Raw genomic sequence first — 17184 nt, forward strand, 5'->3', positions numbered from 1 at the left:
ACAGTTGATAAATTCTAATTAGGAGCTTACTTTTGCCTATAGCAGTGCAGTGTTTGAGTCCCCAGTTTCTGAATTTCTTTTCTTGTTTTTTTTTTGGTTCTTTTTTGCTTCAATTAGTCTGTGGGTTAATTTACATTAAATTACTTACAAAAATATATATACCCTTTCTACCCCCCCCCCGCCGTAGAGTTACAACTGGCTAGACTGCAGGAGCTGGGGTTTGGCATGGATGACTGCCGCAAAGCTCTCTTGGTGTGTCAAGGTAATTTGAATGAGGCTTTCCTTTATCAGCTGTTTATCTTGATAATGTTTGATAATGTTTATCTTTCCATGAGCTGGAGTGTGTTTTGGAGACCCTCCATGATTTTCTGTGGGCTGAAGATAATCTTGGGCCAGTAATAATGAGAACAGGATTTTATAGTGGACATGGCTGTGGGCTCTGGAGCTGACTGCCTGACTTCAGGTCCTTACTCTGCCACCTGCTGGCTACTTGTTCGTGACTTGGGCAAGTTTCATGTCTCTGTACCCGTGCTTCCTTATCTGTAGAGTGAGGATAAGAGGACATCCCTCAGAGGTTTGATATAAAGAAGTCACTCTATGCAAAGGACATGAGAAGGTACCTGACACACAGCATGTGCTCTGTAGATGTTAGCACTGTTGCTAGTGGGAGTGGTAAGGCGGTGACGCTGGTAGGCATGGCCATTTATTGAGCTCCTCTGGACCTAGTCCTGCTTCTTGTTGAATCCTCATACCCTTGGAGGCAGGCATTATTACCCTCACTCCAGTTGGAGAACCCGGCTCAGATAGGGTACATAAACTCGTCTCAGGCCCCCTGTTAATGCGGGGTGGGATGGGTGTAAAGCCAGGTGTGCCCGTGTTCTTTCCACTGCATCACACTACCTCTCCGCCTCCCTCTTCGTTCCCCTTTCTCTTCAAATCAGAGATACAGCAAGAGCTGTATTTTTTTCCCAGTCGTGATACTTGCATGTATATTCTCTCTTTTTATTCCTCTATGTACTGTATACAGGCAGACCTTGGAGATATTGGGGGTTCAGTTCCAGGCCACCGCAATAAAGAAAATATCGCAATAGAGCGAGTCAAATTTTTGACATACATACAAATTTTTTGGCTTCCCGGTGCATATAAAAGTTACGTTTACCCTATACTGTAGTCTGTTGAGTGTGCAGTAGCATTATGTCTTAAAAATGTACATATCTTAATTAAATAATGCTGTTGGAAAATGGTGCCGGTATACTTGCTCGACACAGGGTTGCCACTAATCTTCAATTTGTAAAAAGCACAGTATTAGCAAAGTGCAATAAAACGAGGTACGCCCGTGTATCCAACACATACGTGTTTGTGTGTGTGTGTGTGTGTGTATACACACACACACGTAATATTATACATGTTGGTAGATCGTATTGCAAATACAATTTTATAGAATTATAATTACAATTTTATTAAAATATATACTTAATAGCAGGGTCTTCCCATGTCATTAACATTATTTGTAAACATTGATTTTTTTACATTGATCAGAGGATACATTATGATTTAACCATTCTTAAGTTGTTTTTCATTCTTTCATTATCATACACAATTCTGTAATAAATATTTTTGTGTATGAACTTTTGTCTACATCTTTTAACTGTTTCTTTGGTAGTGAGACTTCATATTGTAAAAACTGGATCAGAGAATATAGATATATTTTTGAGGCTCTTTGCTTGAATTGACAAATCTTTTTCGAAAAGGATTGTACCAGGTTAAACTTTGACCACTTAACGTGGTTTCATCACAGTTGTTTGCATTACCTGTCTTTTTCCTCTGGAGAAAAGGAAGGTAGACCTACTGATCTTGTGTTCCTTAGTTTTGTTTTTACCTAGTCATCATTGCTTCTTGGTTTAATTAACTTCATACCCCTTAATGTTTACATTTCTTACTTTTACTCTTTCTTTAACAATTCAGACACGTTAGAAAAATTTCTAAGAGCCTTTTGGATTTTAATTTTTATTTCTTTAGTAACTAAGGTTTATTTCCATCAATAATGAAGATGATAATACCAACTAATGTTTATGGAGCCTTTGTTATATGCTAGGCTCTGATCTGAGAACCTCCCACGTACTCATTTGTTTCCCCCTCATGTCCGTCCTGTAAGCGGGTGCTGTCGGACATAGAGCGATCAAGTAACTTGTCCAAGATCCAACAGCTGGTAAGTGCCAAGGTCAGAAGCCAGGCCATCTTGCTCCAAAGCCCATGCCCTTAACCACTTACCACCGTTACATGCACTGGCCTCTGGTAATTTATAAGTGTGGGGTTGCATTGCTTTTCTTTGTTCTGTTCTTTTTTAGCTTTAGCAATCTGGTTGTGTTCAGGGGGTGTTATTTAATAGTTTTATATTACACACATGGTTGAGAAGACAAAGTATGTACAACGTAAGACATTTGAGAACACTTGACAAAGCAGCACATCAGGATATGCAAGACTACATAGGGAAGACTAAGTATTTATGTACCGAGTGGCACCTGGAATGTTGGATCCTCTCCTTTCCTCTTTTCTCGTCTCCTTCAACAGATGTCACAGTAGAGGAAGGGTGGCTTCCTGGAGACATTTTGAGCCAGGTCATGAAAGGTGCGGTAAACTCGAGCAGAGGTGTGCAGCAAAGAGGGCCTTGTTCTGTTTGCTAAAGAGCAGGATTCCTGTTACTGTGCTGTTTTTTCTTTGTTATGTCTGTCTGGCATTAAGGTTCTCTTGGGCCGTCCAGTAGGTCCCTATCAAATGTATTTCTCTGTTTCCTCTCTGATTTGCTTGAGTAGCTGTGGGAACAGATTGAACTGATCACCTTTTAATTTCTTTGCAGGTCAACTGAAAAAGGCAGCAAGTTGGTTGTTCAAGAATGCTGAACCCCTGACGTCTCTTTCCCTGGCCTCTAACAGCCGAGAGGGCCAGGTGGCTGCGCCGGCATGGTTGATCTCGGGCGTGGAGATGAAAGCTGAGAGCGTGTGCATCTGCTTTATTGACGACTGCATGGACTGCGACGTCCCTCTCGCTGAGCTCACCTTCTCCCGTGAGTGCTTGCCCGACGCTCGGGTTCATCGAGAAGATGTGCAGTGAACCGCCGTCTTTTCTTCATGCTGTTCATTCTCTCCCGTACTTAATAGAATGGGAGAAATTTAGATGATGGTTTTACATATGTTTTCCATTATTTGTATTTTAAAGAAGCGTGTATTTATTTGCCATATGTGGCCTTCAGACCATGGCTTGGGAATAACAGAAATTGTCATTGATGAAATTTCTGTTCTGTTAACAGCTCTAGTTAAGTAATCCCTGATCTCTCCATTTTGTGTATCTTTTCGTGTATCTAAAGATTGTAGGGAGTACTGTTACTAAAGGAATTTAAAAGATAAGCTTAGAAAGTAATGTTTCCAAGCTGTATGTCTTTTGAAAATTAAAAAACACAGAGGCTCACCAGAGTCTCCTCCGTAGGCCGGGTAGCAGGTGAAACCCTGTTCACCTGAGAGCCGTCCTTCAGCAGAGTGGAGGCCAGGGCAGGAGGGCTTTATCCTCAATCGCATCGTTGCAAGCTGAGTCAGATGAGGCTTCTGAGGAGAGTAAAGGAGAATCTCACTGATGTGTTTACTTTTAATTTTCTTTTGTGTTGATCTTGCTAGCCTCTTTTCCCTTCAAGGAAAAGTTGGTTCTGGGGATTTAATTTGACCTTTTACACGTTGTAGAGATTTTCCTTTTCCCTGTGCTTCTAGGCACCACAAGGGCCACCTGATTGAAACTAACAACTGGAATTTTGACTGTTTCCATGAGTATCTTTTCTGCAGAAAATAATTATTTCTTATTTTTCTACGGTAATCTTGAAATTTTGAGCTAATATTTATGAAGGCATGACTGTTCTCATTACTCTACCTTCTTTTCAGATATTCAGGTAGAAATATGTTTTTTAATGTTCCCACAGGCTTGAGATACACCTGGATGCTGGGGCTGGTATTGGTGGGGAGGCAAATGAGGCATTTACCTCATTCACAACATTTAAAGGGGTACCACAAAGCTCAGTAATTAAGATAAATGATATTTTAATGGAGTATTTTTAAAAATCAGAATTTATTAAAAAAAACCATGATGAACAAAATATCAAATTTTGATACATCTGTGTGTTCTCCTATAAGATCATCAGTGGTAGCTGTAACTAACATCTCTTTCTTTTATTTTTATTAAGGTAACATCAGTTTATAACATTATATAAGTTTCTTGTGTACAGTATTATATTTCCATTTCTGTATACATTACCATGTGCTCGCTACCAAAAATTTAGTTTCTATCCATCACCATACAGTTGATCACCCCTGCTCTCGCCCCTGTCCCTTCCCCTCTGGTAACCACTACTCTGTTCTCTGTATCTATGTGTTTGTTTTTCTGACATCTCTTTTATATGATTTGTCAGCAAAAGAAAGTTTTGGTTGTTCCCGCCCTGCCACCGCAATAAGATTTGCTTTCATTGCAGGTCTGAATTTTCTGCAGCATGTAAGAACTAGCCCTGAAGGCTATGCCCACTTCACCCTTTCTGGAGATTATTATAACCGTGCTCTGTCAGGTCAGTATAATTATCATGGGATTTACAAAATACACTTCGACATTTGCCTGGGCCTATTTCTACATAAATTCTACATGAGGCAAAGGGGTGGGATAGGACAGGGAAAGATGAAAAATAAGTGACTGCACAAGCACAAAAGGTACAGATTTTTCATATTTCTAAGAATATATTTGATAAGTCACAACTGAATTCTTTAAAAAGAAGTTTTGGTAGTTAATTCCTTTTCATCCTGGAGTTTGGCTTATTTCAGAACATGAAATTGCTCAGTTGTGAAGGATCATTCGTCTGGCCCTGATAGTAGCTAAATTTCAAGTGAGATTTAAGCCCATAAGCATTTTAAACTTTAGGCCTCCTCACTCCCTATTGGACTTGTTTGTCTCATTAGAAGAGTACTGAGTCAGTGACAATGTATAACCTGCCGTACCTACTCCCTAGAGTAGGACACAGTTGATCAGGGCAAGCTGTTCTTCCAGAGACATAAACTTGTATATATTACAAGGCGTTTTCAGGTTTCTTTCCTTCCATTGGAAAGACCAAGGTATGGGCCTATACGGATGGACATTCAGGAACCATCCTGTATCAGGGCTGAATAGTTTGAACTGCGACGTTCTTTGCCTTAAGAGAGTTCTTCGTAGGTGTGGGTGGAGTAAACCAAGTTGTGTCGAAGAGGGGTTGCTCCCTTGATGTCATTGGAAAGTTAAGCTTCCAGTGTGTTGTGCTGCTGCTGATTGTTCTAGAGTACGTGTCACATTCGATTTTATATGTTAGTTAACATTCTCCCCTCTCTGATCTGGATTCACTTAAAGGCAACACTCTTATTTCCTAATTGTTCAAAATGTTTAACTTTCGAATAATGGCCCAAGCCTTGCTAGTTAAGAGAACGTTTTACAGGGCATATGGTAGCTATTTTTTTGAGAATCATTTATTTTCCCAGAGCAAATATTGCTTACTTTTAAAGTTGCATGAACACATTCAGGTCACTAGTGCTAAATGGTGTGAGGAGATGAATGTACCGTCATTATGCTACATGTTAGATTGGATTTGTATTGGTAAATCGCCTCATCTGTGGCCGATGGAGTGTATTTAGAAAACTGTTAAAAATTGACTGGCCTTGAAAAGTTGTCTTTAAAACTACAGTGAGATACCATTTTTCTCACCCAATGGACTGGCAAAAAGGAAGTGTGACACTGCTAAGTATGGTGAAGATATGAGCCCTAGAACTCTTATTTCCTGCTGTCAGAATTGTAAATTGGGACAACCACTTTGGAAAACAGTTTGACACGACTTAGAAGCATACTCGGCAATCCTTCAATATACTTCTTCTAGACCTGTACCCTAGAGAATCTCCTGTCTATGAGTACTAGGAAACAAGTACAAGACTGCTTCCAGAGTGGTCTTCCTAATAGCGGCAGAACTGGAATCAAGTGAAACGTCTCTTAGCAGTAGAATAGATAAATAAACTGTGGTATGTTCATAAGTGGATTACAGTTCAGTGGTGAAGATAATGTACCACAGCCACATGGCATCAGTGTGAGTGAATCTCAAAGAATGCTATTGAGCAAAAATAGAAACTTGCAAAAGAATACACACAGGGACTTCCCTGGTGGTCCAGTGGTTAAGAATCCCCCTTCCAATGCAGGGGATGTGGGTTCGATCCCTAGTCGGGGAACTAAGGTCCCACATGCTGTGGGGCAACGCTACAAAGATCCCGCATGCTGCAACTAGGACCCGACGCAGCCAAATAAATAAATAAATGAAAAAAAAAAAGAAAAAAAGAATACACACTGTTGGATTCTGTTTATGTGAAGATCCCTAACAGGACAAACTGTGTATTCTTAAGAAATGTATACATAGGTGATAAAAGTATAAAGAGCAAGGAAATGATTAAAAATTCAGGCTGATGGTTACTTGGAGTCGGGTGGAAGAGGTTTGGTGGGGAGTGGCACTCGGGTTTCAAAGGCACATATAATTTTCTGTTAAGCTGCATAGTGAGTACGTGAGTGTTTGCAGTAATTTTATTCTTTAAACCATACGTATATGTTGTTTATATATAACTTTTGTACATATGACACGTTTTAAAATAAAAATTTGGAAAAATTTAAGTTAATGAATTTCAAGTATACCTATTTATTCAGCCAGTGGGTTCTTGATGTAAGCAGGGTAATCAAATTTAATAGTTACTTCAGCCGCTGACACTATTTTTCCAACCTGAGTCTGAGACACTTTTTTCTACTTGAATATATCAAAAACAGGTCCTGCCTGCTCTTAAATAGAAGAGGGCACATACCCCCTGCCTTCCTTCCTCCCACCTCTGGGAGACCATGGTTGGGGTGCATGTGTGCTCTTGTACTCATGTCCTTGAGACAGCACAGACATTCGTAAGGTGACCTGCAGCTAAAGATGGTGTTTCCATTGTGAAATCAAGTTGGAAATAGAAAGCTATTAGCTGTAGTATGTCCTTGCTGAGCATTTGTGAATGGTGTTCCCCTGTAAACTCTTGATATCTGCTGAGCAGATGTCTTATTTCCTGTGTTCTTTTAGGCTGGGAGCCATTTATTGAGCCCTGGCCGTGCTCTGTATCCTGGCAACAACAGGCAGCTAGTCGTCTCCATCCTCCTCGGCTGAAGCTGGAAGTCAAGGCCAAACACCGTTTGGATATCAATATCACCTCTGTACTAATTGGTGAGTGGAAAGCTGTCTTTAGAACATTGGTACCTTTCTGTGCCTAAGTCCCTTGTCTGGAAGACTGTTAATCCTGGTTTAGCAAATACTTGGGCCCATACCAGACAGTTTACTCATCATGGCTGCCTTCCTGATAAACCCTAACCTGGCCTCATAATGCTTCTCAACCCATAGCTCTGGAGGTGGCATCCCATATTAATCCTCTCAGTGATCAAGCAAGAGCTTGGACTACATGGGAAACATTCATATCCATGACGAACTTTCTCCCCATGATGCTTGGTCACTGGGACTTATTAAATGTCTTAGAAGTGAGTTTAGATTCATTTCTCTCAGACTATTCACAGAACAATTCTTAAAAGGTATAATTTTGATTGTCTATAGCAGGGTAGGTTGCTTGTGCTGTTTCCCATCAAGTAGCATGTTGACCTAACTCTGAAAATCACTGAGTTAAAGGGTTGCCAAGCTAATGGTGTGTGTTCTGAACGTTTCTTTGACAACACTGAAGTGTACATTCCTGGATTGGAAGTAGTGTGTCAGAATCTTGTCTCTATACTTGTCTTTATATCAAAAGAAGAGTAACATTATCATACGGTCCGGTAGTGCCTACTTTCACTATGAAAACTACACTCGACTCTTTGAGTTACTGATCTACAGGATCTGATTTTTTGTAACACGGTAGCTATCTCTGAGTGATAGATAACACATACTACAGTTGTGCCTCAGTATCCAAAGGGATTGGTTCCAGTACCACACCCCATACCCCTCACCCACCCCCCCACCCAAATCTGTGGACGCTCAAGTCCCTTGTAATAAAATGGCCTAGTACAATGAATACAGTTGGCCCTCTGTATCCGCTGCAAAACCCACAGATATGGAGGGCATACTACATTGAAAATCTGTGAACTTTCTTCAGTGTATGTGTTGGGTTGAGGCTCATAGAATATTCATTGGCTTATTCCATGTCCGACTAGGATGGAGAGAACGTATGGTGAAATGGGACTGTAAGCTTATTGATCCCCAGATTTTAAAACCACTGTTATTTCATTAATTTCACCAATGTAATAGTACATTGATCTCATGATTCTTCGATATTATTTTGGTCCCCATGTTATTTCTTATATAATCTGTTCATCTGGAAGTTTAGATAAAGTTTGGGACTCTTCTTTGAAAAGCTACAGTAAACGAGAGCTAACCTCACAAGAGTTCTATTGATATTTCTGATGAGTATCTAATTAAAAATGTCATCTTCCAAAAAGCATTCTTGGCAGTGGTAAAACTGTTCTTTTTTTAACCTTTAATTCCTTATTCCTAAAACTGTGCTGAAACCCAGAAATATTGCTGTGACCTCTTAGTGTTTAAATAAATATCATTTCTGTAGCTGAATATTGGAGCTGAAAAACAGAAACTAATCATTCTTGTTTTAAAAAGTGTAGTTCTCTATAAATGACCCAATTTCATTCCTTTTTATGGCTGAGTGGGAAGGAAATCCCAAAAAAGAGGAGATGTGTGTATACGTATAGCTGATTCACTTTGCTGTACGGAAGAAACTAACACAACATTGTAAAGCAACTATACTCCAATAAAAATTAATTTAAAAAATAAATAAAAAGTGTAGTGCTTTAATTAGTATAAAAGGTCTTTATCCAAGTGTGGTGTGTAATTATTTTGCTCTTCCCGTTATAATTCTCCTCTCAAAGAAGTAAAACCACTCCTGGACAGTTGTCAGCTGGATTTCAGCCTCCCGAGTTTGGTGGTTTTTTAAACAGCCTCCTACTGGTCTTTCTGTCTCCAAACCCTGCCCCTTAGCATATGGCATGTCATGCTCTTCACAAAGCAAGTTGTTCTCTTTTCTAGACTTCTTTGCTATGTCCCTGTACCCCAGTATGTTGTACCGAGTCACACCAAAGTATTCAGTGTTCCCTAAATGTGCCATGTACTTTCATGTCTTGAAGTCTTTGCATATGCTGTTCTCTCTGCCTGGAATGTCCCTGTATCCCTAATCCTATTGGTAACCCTACCTATTCTTCAAGACCCCGAACAAAGGTCCTTACCTCTCTGAAGATTGCCATGTGCTTTGGTGTGTATTCTTCCACTTCTGCCAAAGCAGAATAAATCTTCCCCTGTTCTGCGCTCCCACAGCATTTTATTTGTATCTTTGTTTTAGCTCCTTTCACATTGTGATAAAGTTTTGTGATGATGGTTGTTTTGTTAATGTTAATTTTTTCCAGTGGAGTATGAGGTTCTTCAGGGGACCAGCTTTCTCCGAATCTAGTGTGGTGCCTAGCATTTAGTCAGACATTCGATAAAAGCTTGTTTTGCTGAATTGAAGTCATCTGACTTGAACACCCAATCCTTTCTACTTCTGTTCTTAATTATCTTTGGGGACTTTTTTCTAGACCAATATATAAGTACCAAGGAATCGTGGATGGCAGATTACTGTAAACAGGACAAGGAAATAGATTCAACCACATCGGAAGACTGGATGGGCTCTTCAGTGGATCCTCCATGCTTTGGACAAAGTAAGATTTTTCTCTACAAATGTTTGACTAAATCACCTTTGACCTACAGAGCCATGTTTCATTGAGAAATTCAGATAGAACCATCATTTTCTATGGAAAAACCTACAGGAAATTCTGTCTTCTGTAGTTCTGTTTTAGTCTTTGGAAGGGACATTTTTTCTGGCACAAAACGCTGAACTCTTAATATGAGCTCTAGTTTCACCATTGTGGGAGAGGAAGGGCCTGCAGTATGCAATTCCTAAGTTCTGGTCATGTGGCATGTGAACTGGGGCACCTGGAGATGCACCAGGAGTGGCCATTGGTCAGTTTGTGTTTTACTCCTCAGAACATTTTAATTGATTGGACTTTTGGTCTGGATCTTTAAGAAGATCTTTTCAGTTTTCTACATCGAGAGACAGAGAGGTTGGATATATTCTTGAAGAGAGGGAGGGCAGGCTCCCACGTGGAAGCAAGTGTTTAAAGGGGGGCCCTGTACTGTAAAGTAGAAGAGAATTGAATACCCAGCCTCTTGAAGGAAGAGGAGTCAGCGTGTTCTCTGTTAACGATGTTTTCTTTCCTTATTTAATGCTTCGCCATGGAGCTCTGATTTCCTCAGAGCTGGGGAGATTGTGATGGCCAACTGCGTGGTCCTTAGTTGTTCCACAAGCCATTGTCATCCAAATTCAACTCAGCCCCAGTTCTTTCAGTGTGGTTTCTTTGGGGAGTTTTGGCTGGACTTCACATAGTTCATGAATACTTAACTGTTCCATCTGGTCTGCAAACGTGTCATGGGAAGATGGATTTTCTTAGTGTACGAAGTCTTTGGTTCGTCTCTCCTCAGGGTGTATAAATGGACTTTCTATCTGCCTTGTACTTCTCGGAGGAGGGACAAGGACACGTCAGCTCTGCTTGCTCTCTGTATTCCCAGGCTGTTGCTTCTGAGTCTCAAGGCCATTGCTTAGGAGCCAGGGCTTTTCAGATATCATCAGCTTCAATTCTGGCTCCTCCTCTAACCTTCCCAATTTGTGTGTCAAGAGAATGTAACGTAGTCTACCCAGAAGACTCTGAATAATCTTTGTAATATGTAATGTGTCCTAGAGAATGTGTTTCTAAAAACATTATTCATGCAGAGGGATCTTAAATCCAGACTCAGTGCAGACACTAGGGAGGCCGAATCTTCAGGATTCTGATGGAGTTTTCTTTTGTCCCTCTCCCACTGCTCCCCTCCCTCTTTATTTTAACATCTCCTCTTTTTTTTATAGTTAATAAGCTACCTTATCTATGTTAAATGCCTGCTAAATTAAATCTGGATTTTTATTTACTTACAGATCTTTAGGGTTACTTAGGTTTATAAAGGTGTAAATATATCTTTTTTATTAGGCATACACGAACATACCTAAATTTCCAAACCTCTTATTAAGAATTCTTGGATGGTAGAATAGCAGATGGGATTGTGTTCTCTTACTAGGCCTACTAAAATAATTGTTGGGCATTCGTTTTGAAAGTCAGGAGGTTTGGATCTTGTTGAACTGATCACAAACCTTCAGCTCTTATTTAAGAATATTTAGTCACATTCCCCCCAAATTTGTGTATTTTATTCAGGCCAGCTGCAAAATGAGCCCTTGACTTAGAGGTTCTTAATATGAAATTCAGCCTAAGGGAGCTGCTGATTTCTTACTGTTCCTTTAGCAGGGGAAAGAAAATAATGGCCTCATTTTTGACGTAATTATTGGCTTTGTTCAGGAAGGGCTGAGATTCTGCAAGTACACCTGGACGGTATGGCACCTTAATTATTAGTTCATTAGTTTTGTATTCAAGGACATTTTGTGGAAATACCAAAAAAAGAAAAAATTCTAAAAGCTTCCATGTTTAATGTATAATATAAATAATACCATGAGATAACTTCTCAGAAGAGATTGTTGAAACTTGGAACACAGACTGATTCCTTCCCTTGAATTTTTGAGACCTGTGGGGGATTAGCATTCTACTGCTACTGCCTTTTCCGATTGGAATGGAGCAACTCCCACTAAAATCTGTACTGATTGCTCTTGGTAACTTTTCTATGCCACGTGAGAACATACATGCTTTAAATTAAAAATCCTCAAAAGGCTTGCCATTCTGTTCAAGTGACTGTGAGTACATTTTCTTTCCCCGATTCAGAAAAAAAGGAGCATGCTCTGTTAGCACAGCCTCCACATTAAAAGCCAGCATAAAAACTGTCTTGCTCACCTTGTCAAGTACCTCCTTAGCTCTTAGTAGTCACTAAAGGAATGAGCCTGTAAGTGCATGATGCTTGCTGTTTTTGTAATGTACTCTATTTGTGCTTATGTTTTGGAGATGAGTCTTCTTTTTCACTATATTGATTCTTATGCTCTAACATTGTCTCTCCTGTCTACCAGGCCTCCCCCTTGTCTACCTTAGAACTAGGAGTACAGCCAGTCTGACTAACCTAGAGCACCAGATCTATGCTAGAGGTACAGTATAGCCAAGCGAGGGCTTGCTTTATTTTCCTGTTTTAAGAACTGCCTTGTACATCGATTTTCTGTGAATACGGGACCTGAATGGGGGTATACCCAGTTGTGAATACTTGGCTTTAGTAACAGGAGAGATCATTTCCAACTAATGGACAAAGTGCCATCTTATATCAGAAGGAAGTGATGTGCTGATTCTTATTCTGTCTCTTCCATCTGCTTTAACCCTTAGTGGAAACGGAATCAACTTCACAGTGAATGATGCAGAAGCATCCAATGTCAGTTAGAGGTGATGTCTCACACTGAAAAGCAAATGAATGGAAGAAAACCATCCTCCATCAAGCAGTGCTACAAGTCTTTGTTTATAGAATACTCAGTGAATGTTATTCTTATGGTAATGCAAGGGGCTCGTGGAATAGGAGCTATAAAGATCAGGAATAGAGCTAAGAAAAAAATTTCCGGTAAATAATTGCTTAGACACAAATCTTAATTTCTTTAGAAATGAATTGAGGTTCTAAGGAGGTAGAAAAAAGAATGTTCTTTGTTTGTATCTCTGATCCTTTAAGGTTCCTTGACTGGTAAGTAAATACGAGAGGAAAGCATCATAAACATCAAGGAATTAGAATCCCAAGATGTTCAGTTCTTCATTTGTTTGAAGGAGTGCAATTTAATTTGAATGATTTATGTTTATGCTTGGCTAACACCACCAGATCCCGGGTCATGGTGTATTTTGTAAAAAGGGCCTTTTGAGCTTCCTCTGCTAGGAGTTCAGAACAGGGATATTAATGTGTGGGGGCAGTATTATGGTTTTTTCTGAAAGGTCTTACCAGGATGGGTGTTCATGGGGAGGGCTCACAAGGCCCAGGATCCATGGATTTATACTTCTCAGCTTTTCTATATCTGTTGTTTCATCTTTCAGGCTAAGCAAAGCATTATTCCTTTTTAGCATGGGGACAGAAGCTCAGAGAAACTAAGTAACTTGCCTCCATTCACGTGACTGGCTAGTAGCAGACCTGGGACTTTAATCTATTTCTCAGGATTTACAAGCCAGGTCCTTTCTGATAGGCTGAGCTGCTTACATAGCATAAGAACCCGCACTGTTTATAATGGCCACATTGCCCTGGGGAGCAAATCCGCAGGGGCAGACATTTCCTCAGGTGGATCCATTTAAGCTGAACTTGGACATGAGGAGCTTGGGGTTCTTTCAGCCTATGAACCAATTAGGTCTGGTCACTAGAGGAGGTTTTCTGAGGCCACCAGGGAATACTGTTCTCTTTGGTGGACTTGGGGAGTTCTTTTTCTTTTTAAGTTTTTAAAAAAATTACTAATTTATTTTTGACTCTATTGGGTCTTCGTTGTTGTGTGCAGGCTTTTCTCTAGTTGTGGCGAGCAGGGGCTACTCTTTGTTGCAGTGCGCGGGCTCCTCACTGCGGTGGCTTCTCTTGTTGCGGAGCACGGGCTCTAGGCGCAGGGGCTTCAGTAGTTGTGGCACGCGGGCTCAGTAGTTGTGGCTCGCAGGCTCAGCAGTTGTGGCACACGGGCTTAGTTGCTCTGTGGCATGTGGGATCTTCCCGGACCAGGGCTCGAACCCACGTCCCCTGCGTTGGCAGACGGATTCTTAACCACTGCGTCACCAGGGAAGTCCAGACTTGGGGATTTTGTTCTCTGGTGCTGTGCCCAACGCGAGTACACAGTTGATTTGGACCCTAGTGTGGAAGATGTCAGATCTGTCTCCTGGTGTTGAGTGTGGATTTGTGAGCACTCCTTGTATTTTTATCCTCAGAGAGGCAGGTTGCTGAGGTCTCTGCTGGTATGTGTAATCCACACAAGAAGCTTGGGGACCTTAGCAGTGTGCCTACCCAGGCTACTTAATTCCAAAGCAATACACTCGTGAATATCTTTATATGGATTCCTAGTACTTTATTCTGTGTTACAATGTGATCAAAGCCGTTTGCCACCTGTTCTTTTTAAATCTAATTTGCAAATGGAAACTTTGAGTCTGGCTCACAGTGGGATATGAAAGTACATCTGGCTTCTTTTCCTCCTGGGCCCTTTATCTCCTGTAATAAAGCAGAGTAGCTCTCTCGCTTAGGGAGAGGGAGGTGTCTTTCAAGGTGCCACAGTGAGCACTGTTTACCCTGCTGACAGCTCTTAAATTTTTTACTCCCCCTCTGCTCTTGTCCGCAGCCTCACAGCTACTCCTTAATTTTCAACTTGATGAACACTAATTTTTTTTTTTTAAAGCAAACCTTGGAAACTGAGTGAGGCCATTGGGGTGAGAAATGGGCATATTCTAGGCAGAGATTATCTTTATATGTATCTGGGGTGTCTCTAAAAGCTAACCACAAAATTGTGGGAACATGCTGGAGACTACTCATTTATTTAGGTGCCCCTGAGCTGTGGTTCTTACCAAAGCAGAGCTCGCCTTAACCTGAGGTGGCTTGTTGCGCAGCGTTCAGAGCACTGACTTCTGAAAACGTTAGAAGCTACAAAGGGAAAACGAAAATGTGATTACTTTTTAAAAGCCGTGGCGCTGACTTAGGATATTGCCCTGTGCTGTTCTCGAGAAGTGGGAGAGGCAGGCCCTGGTGCAATTTGCCTTCTTCATTTCACTGGCAGGAAACCTGCGGTCCTGGAAGACGAACTGAATTTTGCTGTAGTGTTCTCAGTTGGAGAGTGCAGTCACCTCTAGATGTCATTTTCTCCACAGCTGCAGACCATTTGGGTCCCGGTCTTTCTCGGGCTGTCTTTGTGCTTTAAAGCCAGACACACAGTAAGACTGGGCCTCGCTCTTTTCTGTTGGTGGGGCATGTGGCGTTGAGCACATCAGCCAGGAGGCTCCCGGCACTGGGTTGCTGCTTCCTTTGTGGTTCCTGCTGCCACCTCCCTCTTTCTTTGTGTGGCCAGTAGAGGAAATGCAGACTCTGGAAGGAGCTGGGGGCCTCTGCGGCGGGCAGGTCCCCGGGCAGCCCCCCGGGCAGCCCGGCCACCGGAGAGCCTTCCTCAGCCTCCCCTCTGACTGCTTGCAGTGTTTAGAGTCAGGTCACACTCTCCCTAGAATTTGGTTACTTATAGTTTTGTATTGATCAGTGTTTCTTTCCAGTTTCCCTGATGAGAAGCTGTTTTGTGAAGGAGATCATATTTTGCGCTCCTCTTGTAGTCTCCGTAGTCCCCGCCTGATAGCAGGTGGTGGTGATACCTGTGTAAAAAAAAATGAGCTAAAAATTTTATTTAAATAGCTTTGGGGTAGTATATTTTTCATCTTCCAGGGAGGAAAACCCACAACTATTCACATAAGAGTATAGGAAAGAATGTTTTCGTTTTGTTATAATATGCATAATATGACTCAAGTGTAACTCTTATGTAAAAGGAGGCTTCCTTAAAGTACCAGTGTTTTGGACAGAGTGATACAAGTACACGTGATCTATCTTGCCGCAATTCAGGTTGTCCATTTAGACTGTATTTCTTGGGAGTAGTGGGGATCCATTTCTCTTTCTTTCCTGATGCCAGCTGTATTAGGTCTGATGCCCTTTTCTGAGATAAGGCCCATAAGAGTTGCTGGAGAACTGTGGGGTGAGAGTCGTGACACATCACAGTCAGTTGTCAGGGGGACCGAGTCATCTCGTAGCAGGCGGCAGAATACATGGAGACATCCCACTTGGCCTGTCGACACACCTGTGGTGGTTCCTTTTTTTCCTCTCCACCTTCAGCTCCTTTGCACAGAGACAATTTTGGGCACTGTCTCCAGGTATGGGGAGGGTGTCTGCCACACGGGCCGGGGCACATGCTGACGGCCTTCTGTTTGCTCACAGCAGAGATGAAGGCCCCAAAACGCCGGCAGCCATTCGTCCCTTTTGCTCTGAGGAATCACACGGGCTGCACTTTGTGGTTTGCCACCCTGACTACCACACCCACCAGGTAAGGAACACTGAATCTGTCACCTAGAGCCATCTCTGCCACCAAAGGCTCCTGTGTACCAGCCCAGCAGAGTAAGGTGGGGCCTCCCTGAGGCTCTTGGGATTGATTGTATTTGAATCAATAGCTTGCTGTCTTGCTGAGGTCCACGTTGGAGGTTCTGGTTCTGTGTAGAGTCTGTAGTCAGAGAAGCAGGTCTTGAGTCTGAAGTATCCAAATTGTGATCTTGATCCTGGTATCCATTTGTTTTGAAAGTAAAAGTTGAGCAAATTAAGGATGTGAAACAAAAGTCATTCCAATCTTTCTCCTCGGCCCCCATTCTACTCCCCCTTTTAAAACAAGCTGTAGGGCTTCCCTGGTGGCGCAGTGGTTGAGAGTCCGCCTGCCAATGCAGGGGACACGGGTTCGTGCCCTGGTCTGGGAGGATCCCGCATGCCGCGGAGCGGCTGGGCCCGTGGGCCGTGGCCGCTGAGCCTGAGCGTCCGGAGCCTGTGCTCCGCGACGGGAGAGGCCACAGCAGTGAGAGGCCCGCGTACCGCAAAAAAACAAAAACAAACAAACAAAAAACCAAACTGTATATGGTTATTAAGCCAAATGTGTTGCCCATTTTTCTTCCAGAAGGGCTTGAAAACACCTCTCATATCCCCTCCCCCCCCACCCCGAATTATCTTCCAAACCTAAAACGCACTTGAGTCCAGACGGAACTGGGTGGAGTTAGGAGAACAAATGAGAGTCTACCTAAGCCAAGTGAGAACGTTCTCTCACAACTTTCTGCCTGCTTAGACCTTGGCTCAACTTGCCAAATGCAGGCTGATCTTTCCAGTTTAGGTAATAAAGTGTATGAAGTGAGTAACAGAATCAGCTGACTTGAGACCATATTTCTCCCACCTCCACCAAGTATGAGAATGCTCTAGAGGAGACATCTTTGTTTTTTAAAAACAACTCAGGTCTGTTAAATTCTAGATGGTCACTTAAATACTACTGTTAGAAGTCATGACTAGTTTACATCACCCTCGGT

At 41.9% G+C, this 17184-nt stretch overlaps 1 protein-coding gene across 1 annotated transcript in view; it reads left to right on the plus strand.

The window, feature by feature from the left end:
- Window positions 1-17184, plus strand: part of VPS13D (vacuolar protein sorting 13 homolog D) — a 242824-nt gene that overhangs the window by 76513 nt on the left and 149127 nt on the right. Inside the window, exons 33-39 of the mRNA XM_007463189.1 lie at window positions 188-262; window positions 2858-3064; window positions 4511-4600; window positions 7142-7282; window positions 9679-9801; window positions 12180-12254; window positions 16064-16169. Of these exons, the coding sequence (XP_007463251.1) occupies window positions 188-262; window positions 2858-3064; window positions 4511-4600; window positions 7142-7282; window positions 9679-9801; window positions 12180-12254; window positions 16064-16169 (817 nt within the window). The remainder of the gene's footprint in view (window positions 1-187; window positions 263-2857; window positions 3065-4510; window positions 4601-7141; window positions 7283-9678; window positions 9802-12179; window positions 12255-16063; window positions 16170-17184) is intronic.

The sequence above is a fragment of the Lipotes vexillifer genome, unplaced genomic scaffold, assembly GCF_000442215.2.
Source record: "Lipotes vexillifer unplaced genomic scaffold, Lipotes_vexillifer_v1.1 scaffold109, whole genome shotgun sequence".
In the NCBI taxonomy this organism is placed as follows: domain Eukaryota; kingdom Metazoa; phylum Chordata; class Mammalia; order Artiodactyla; family Lipotidae; genus Lipotes; species Lipotes vexillifer.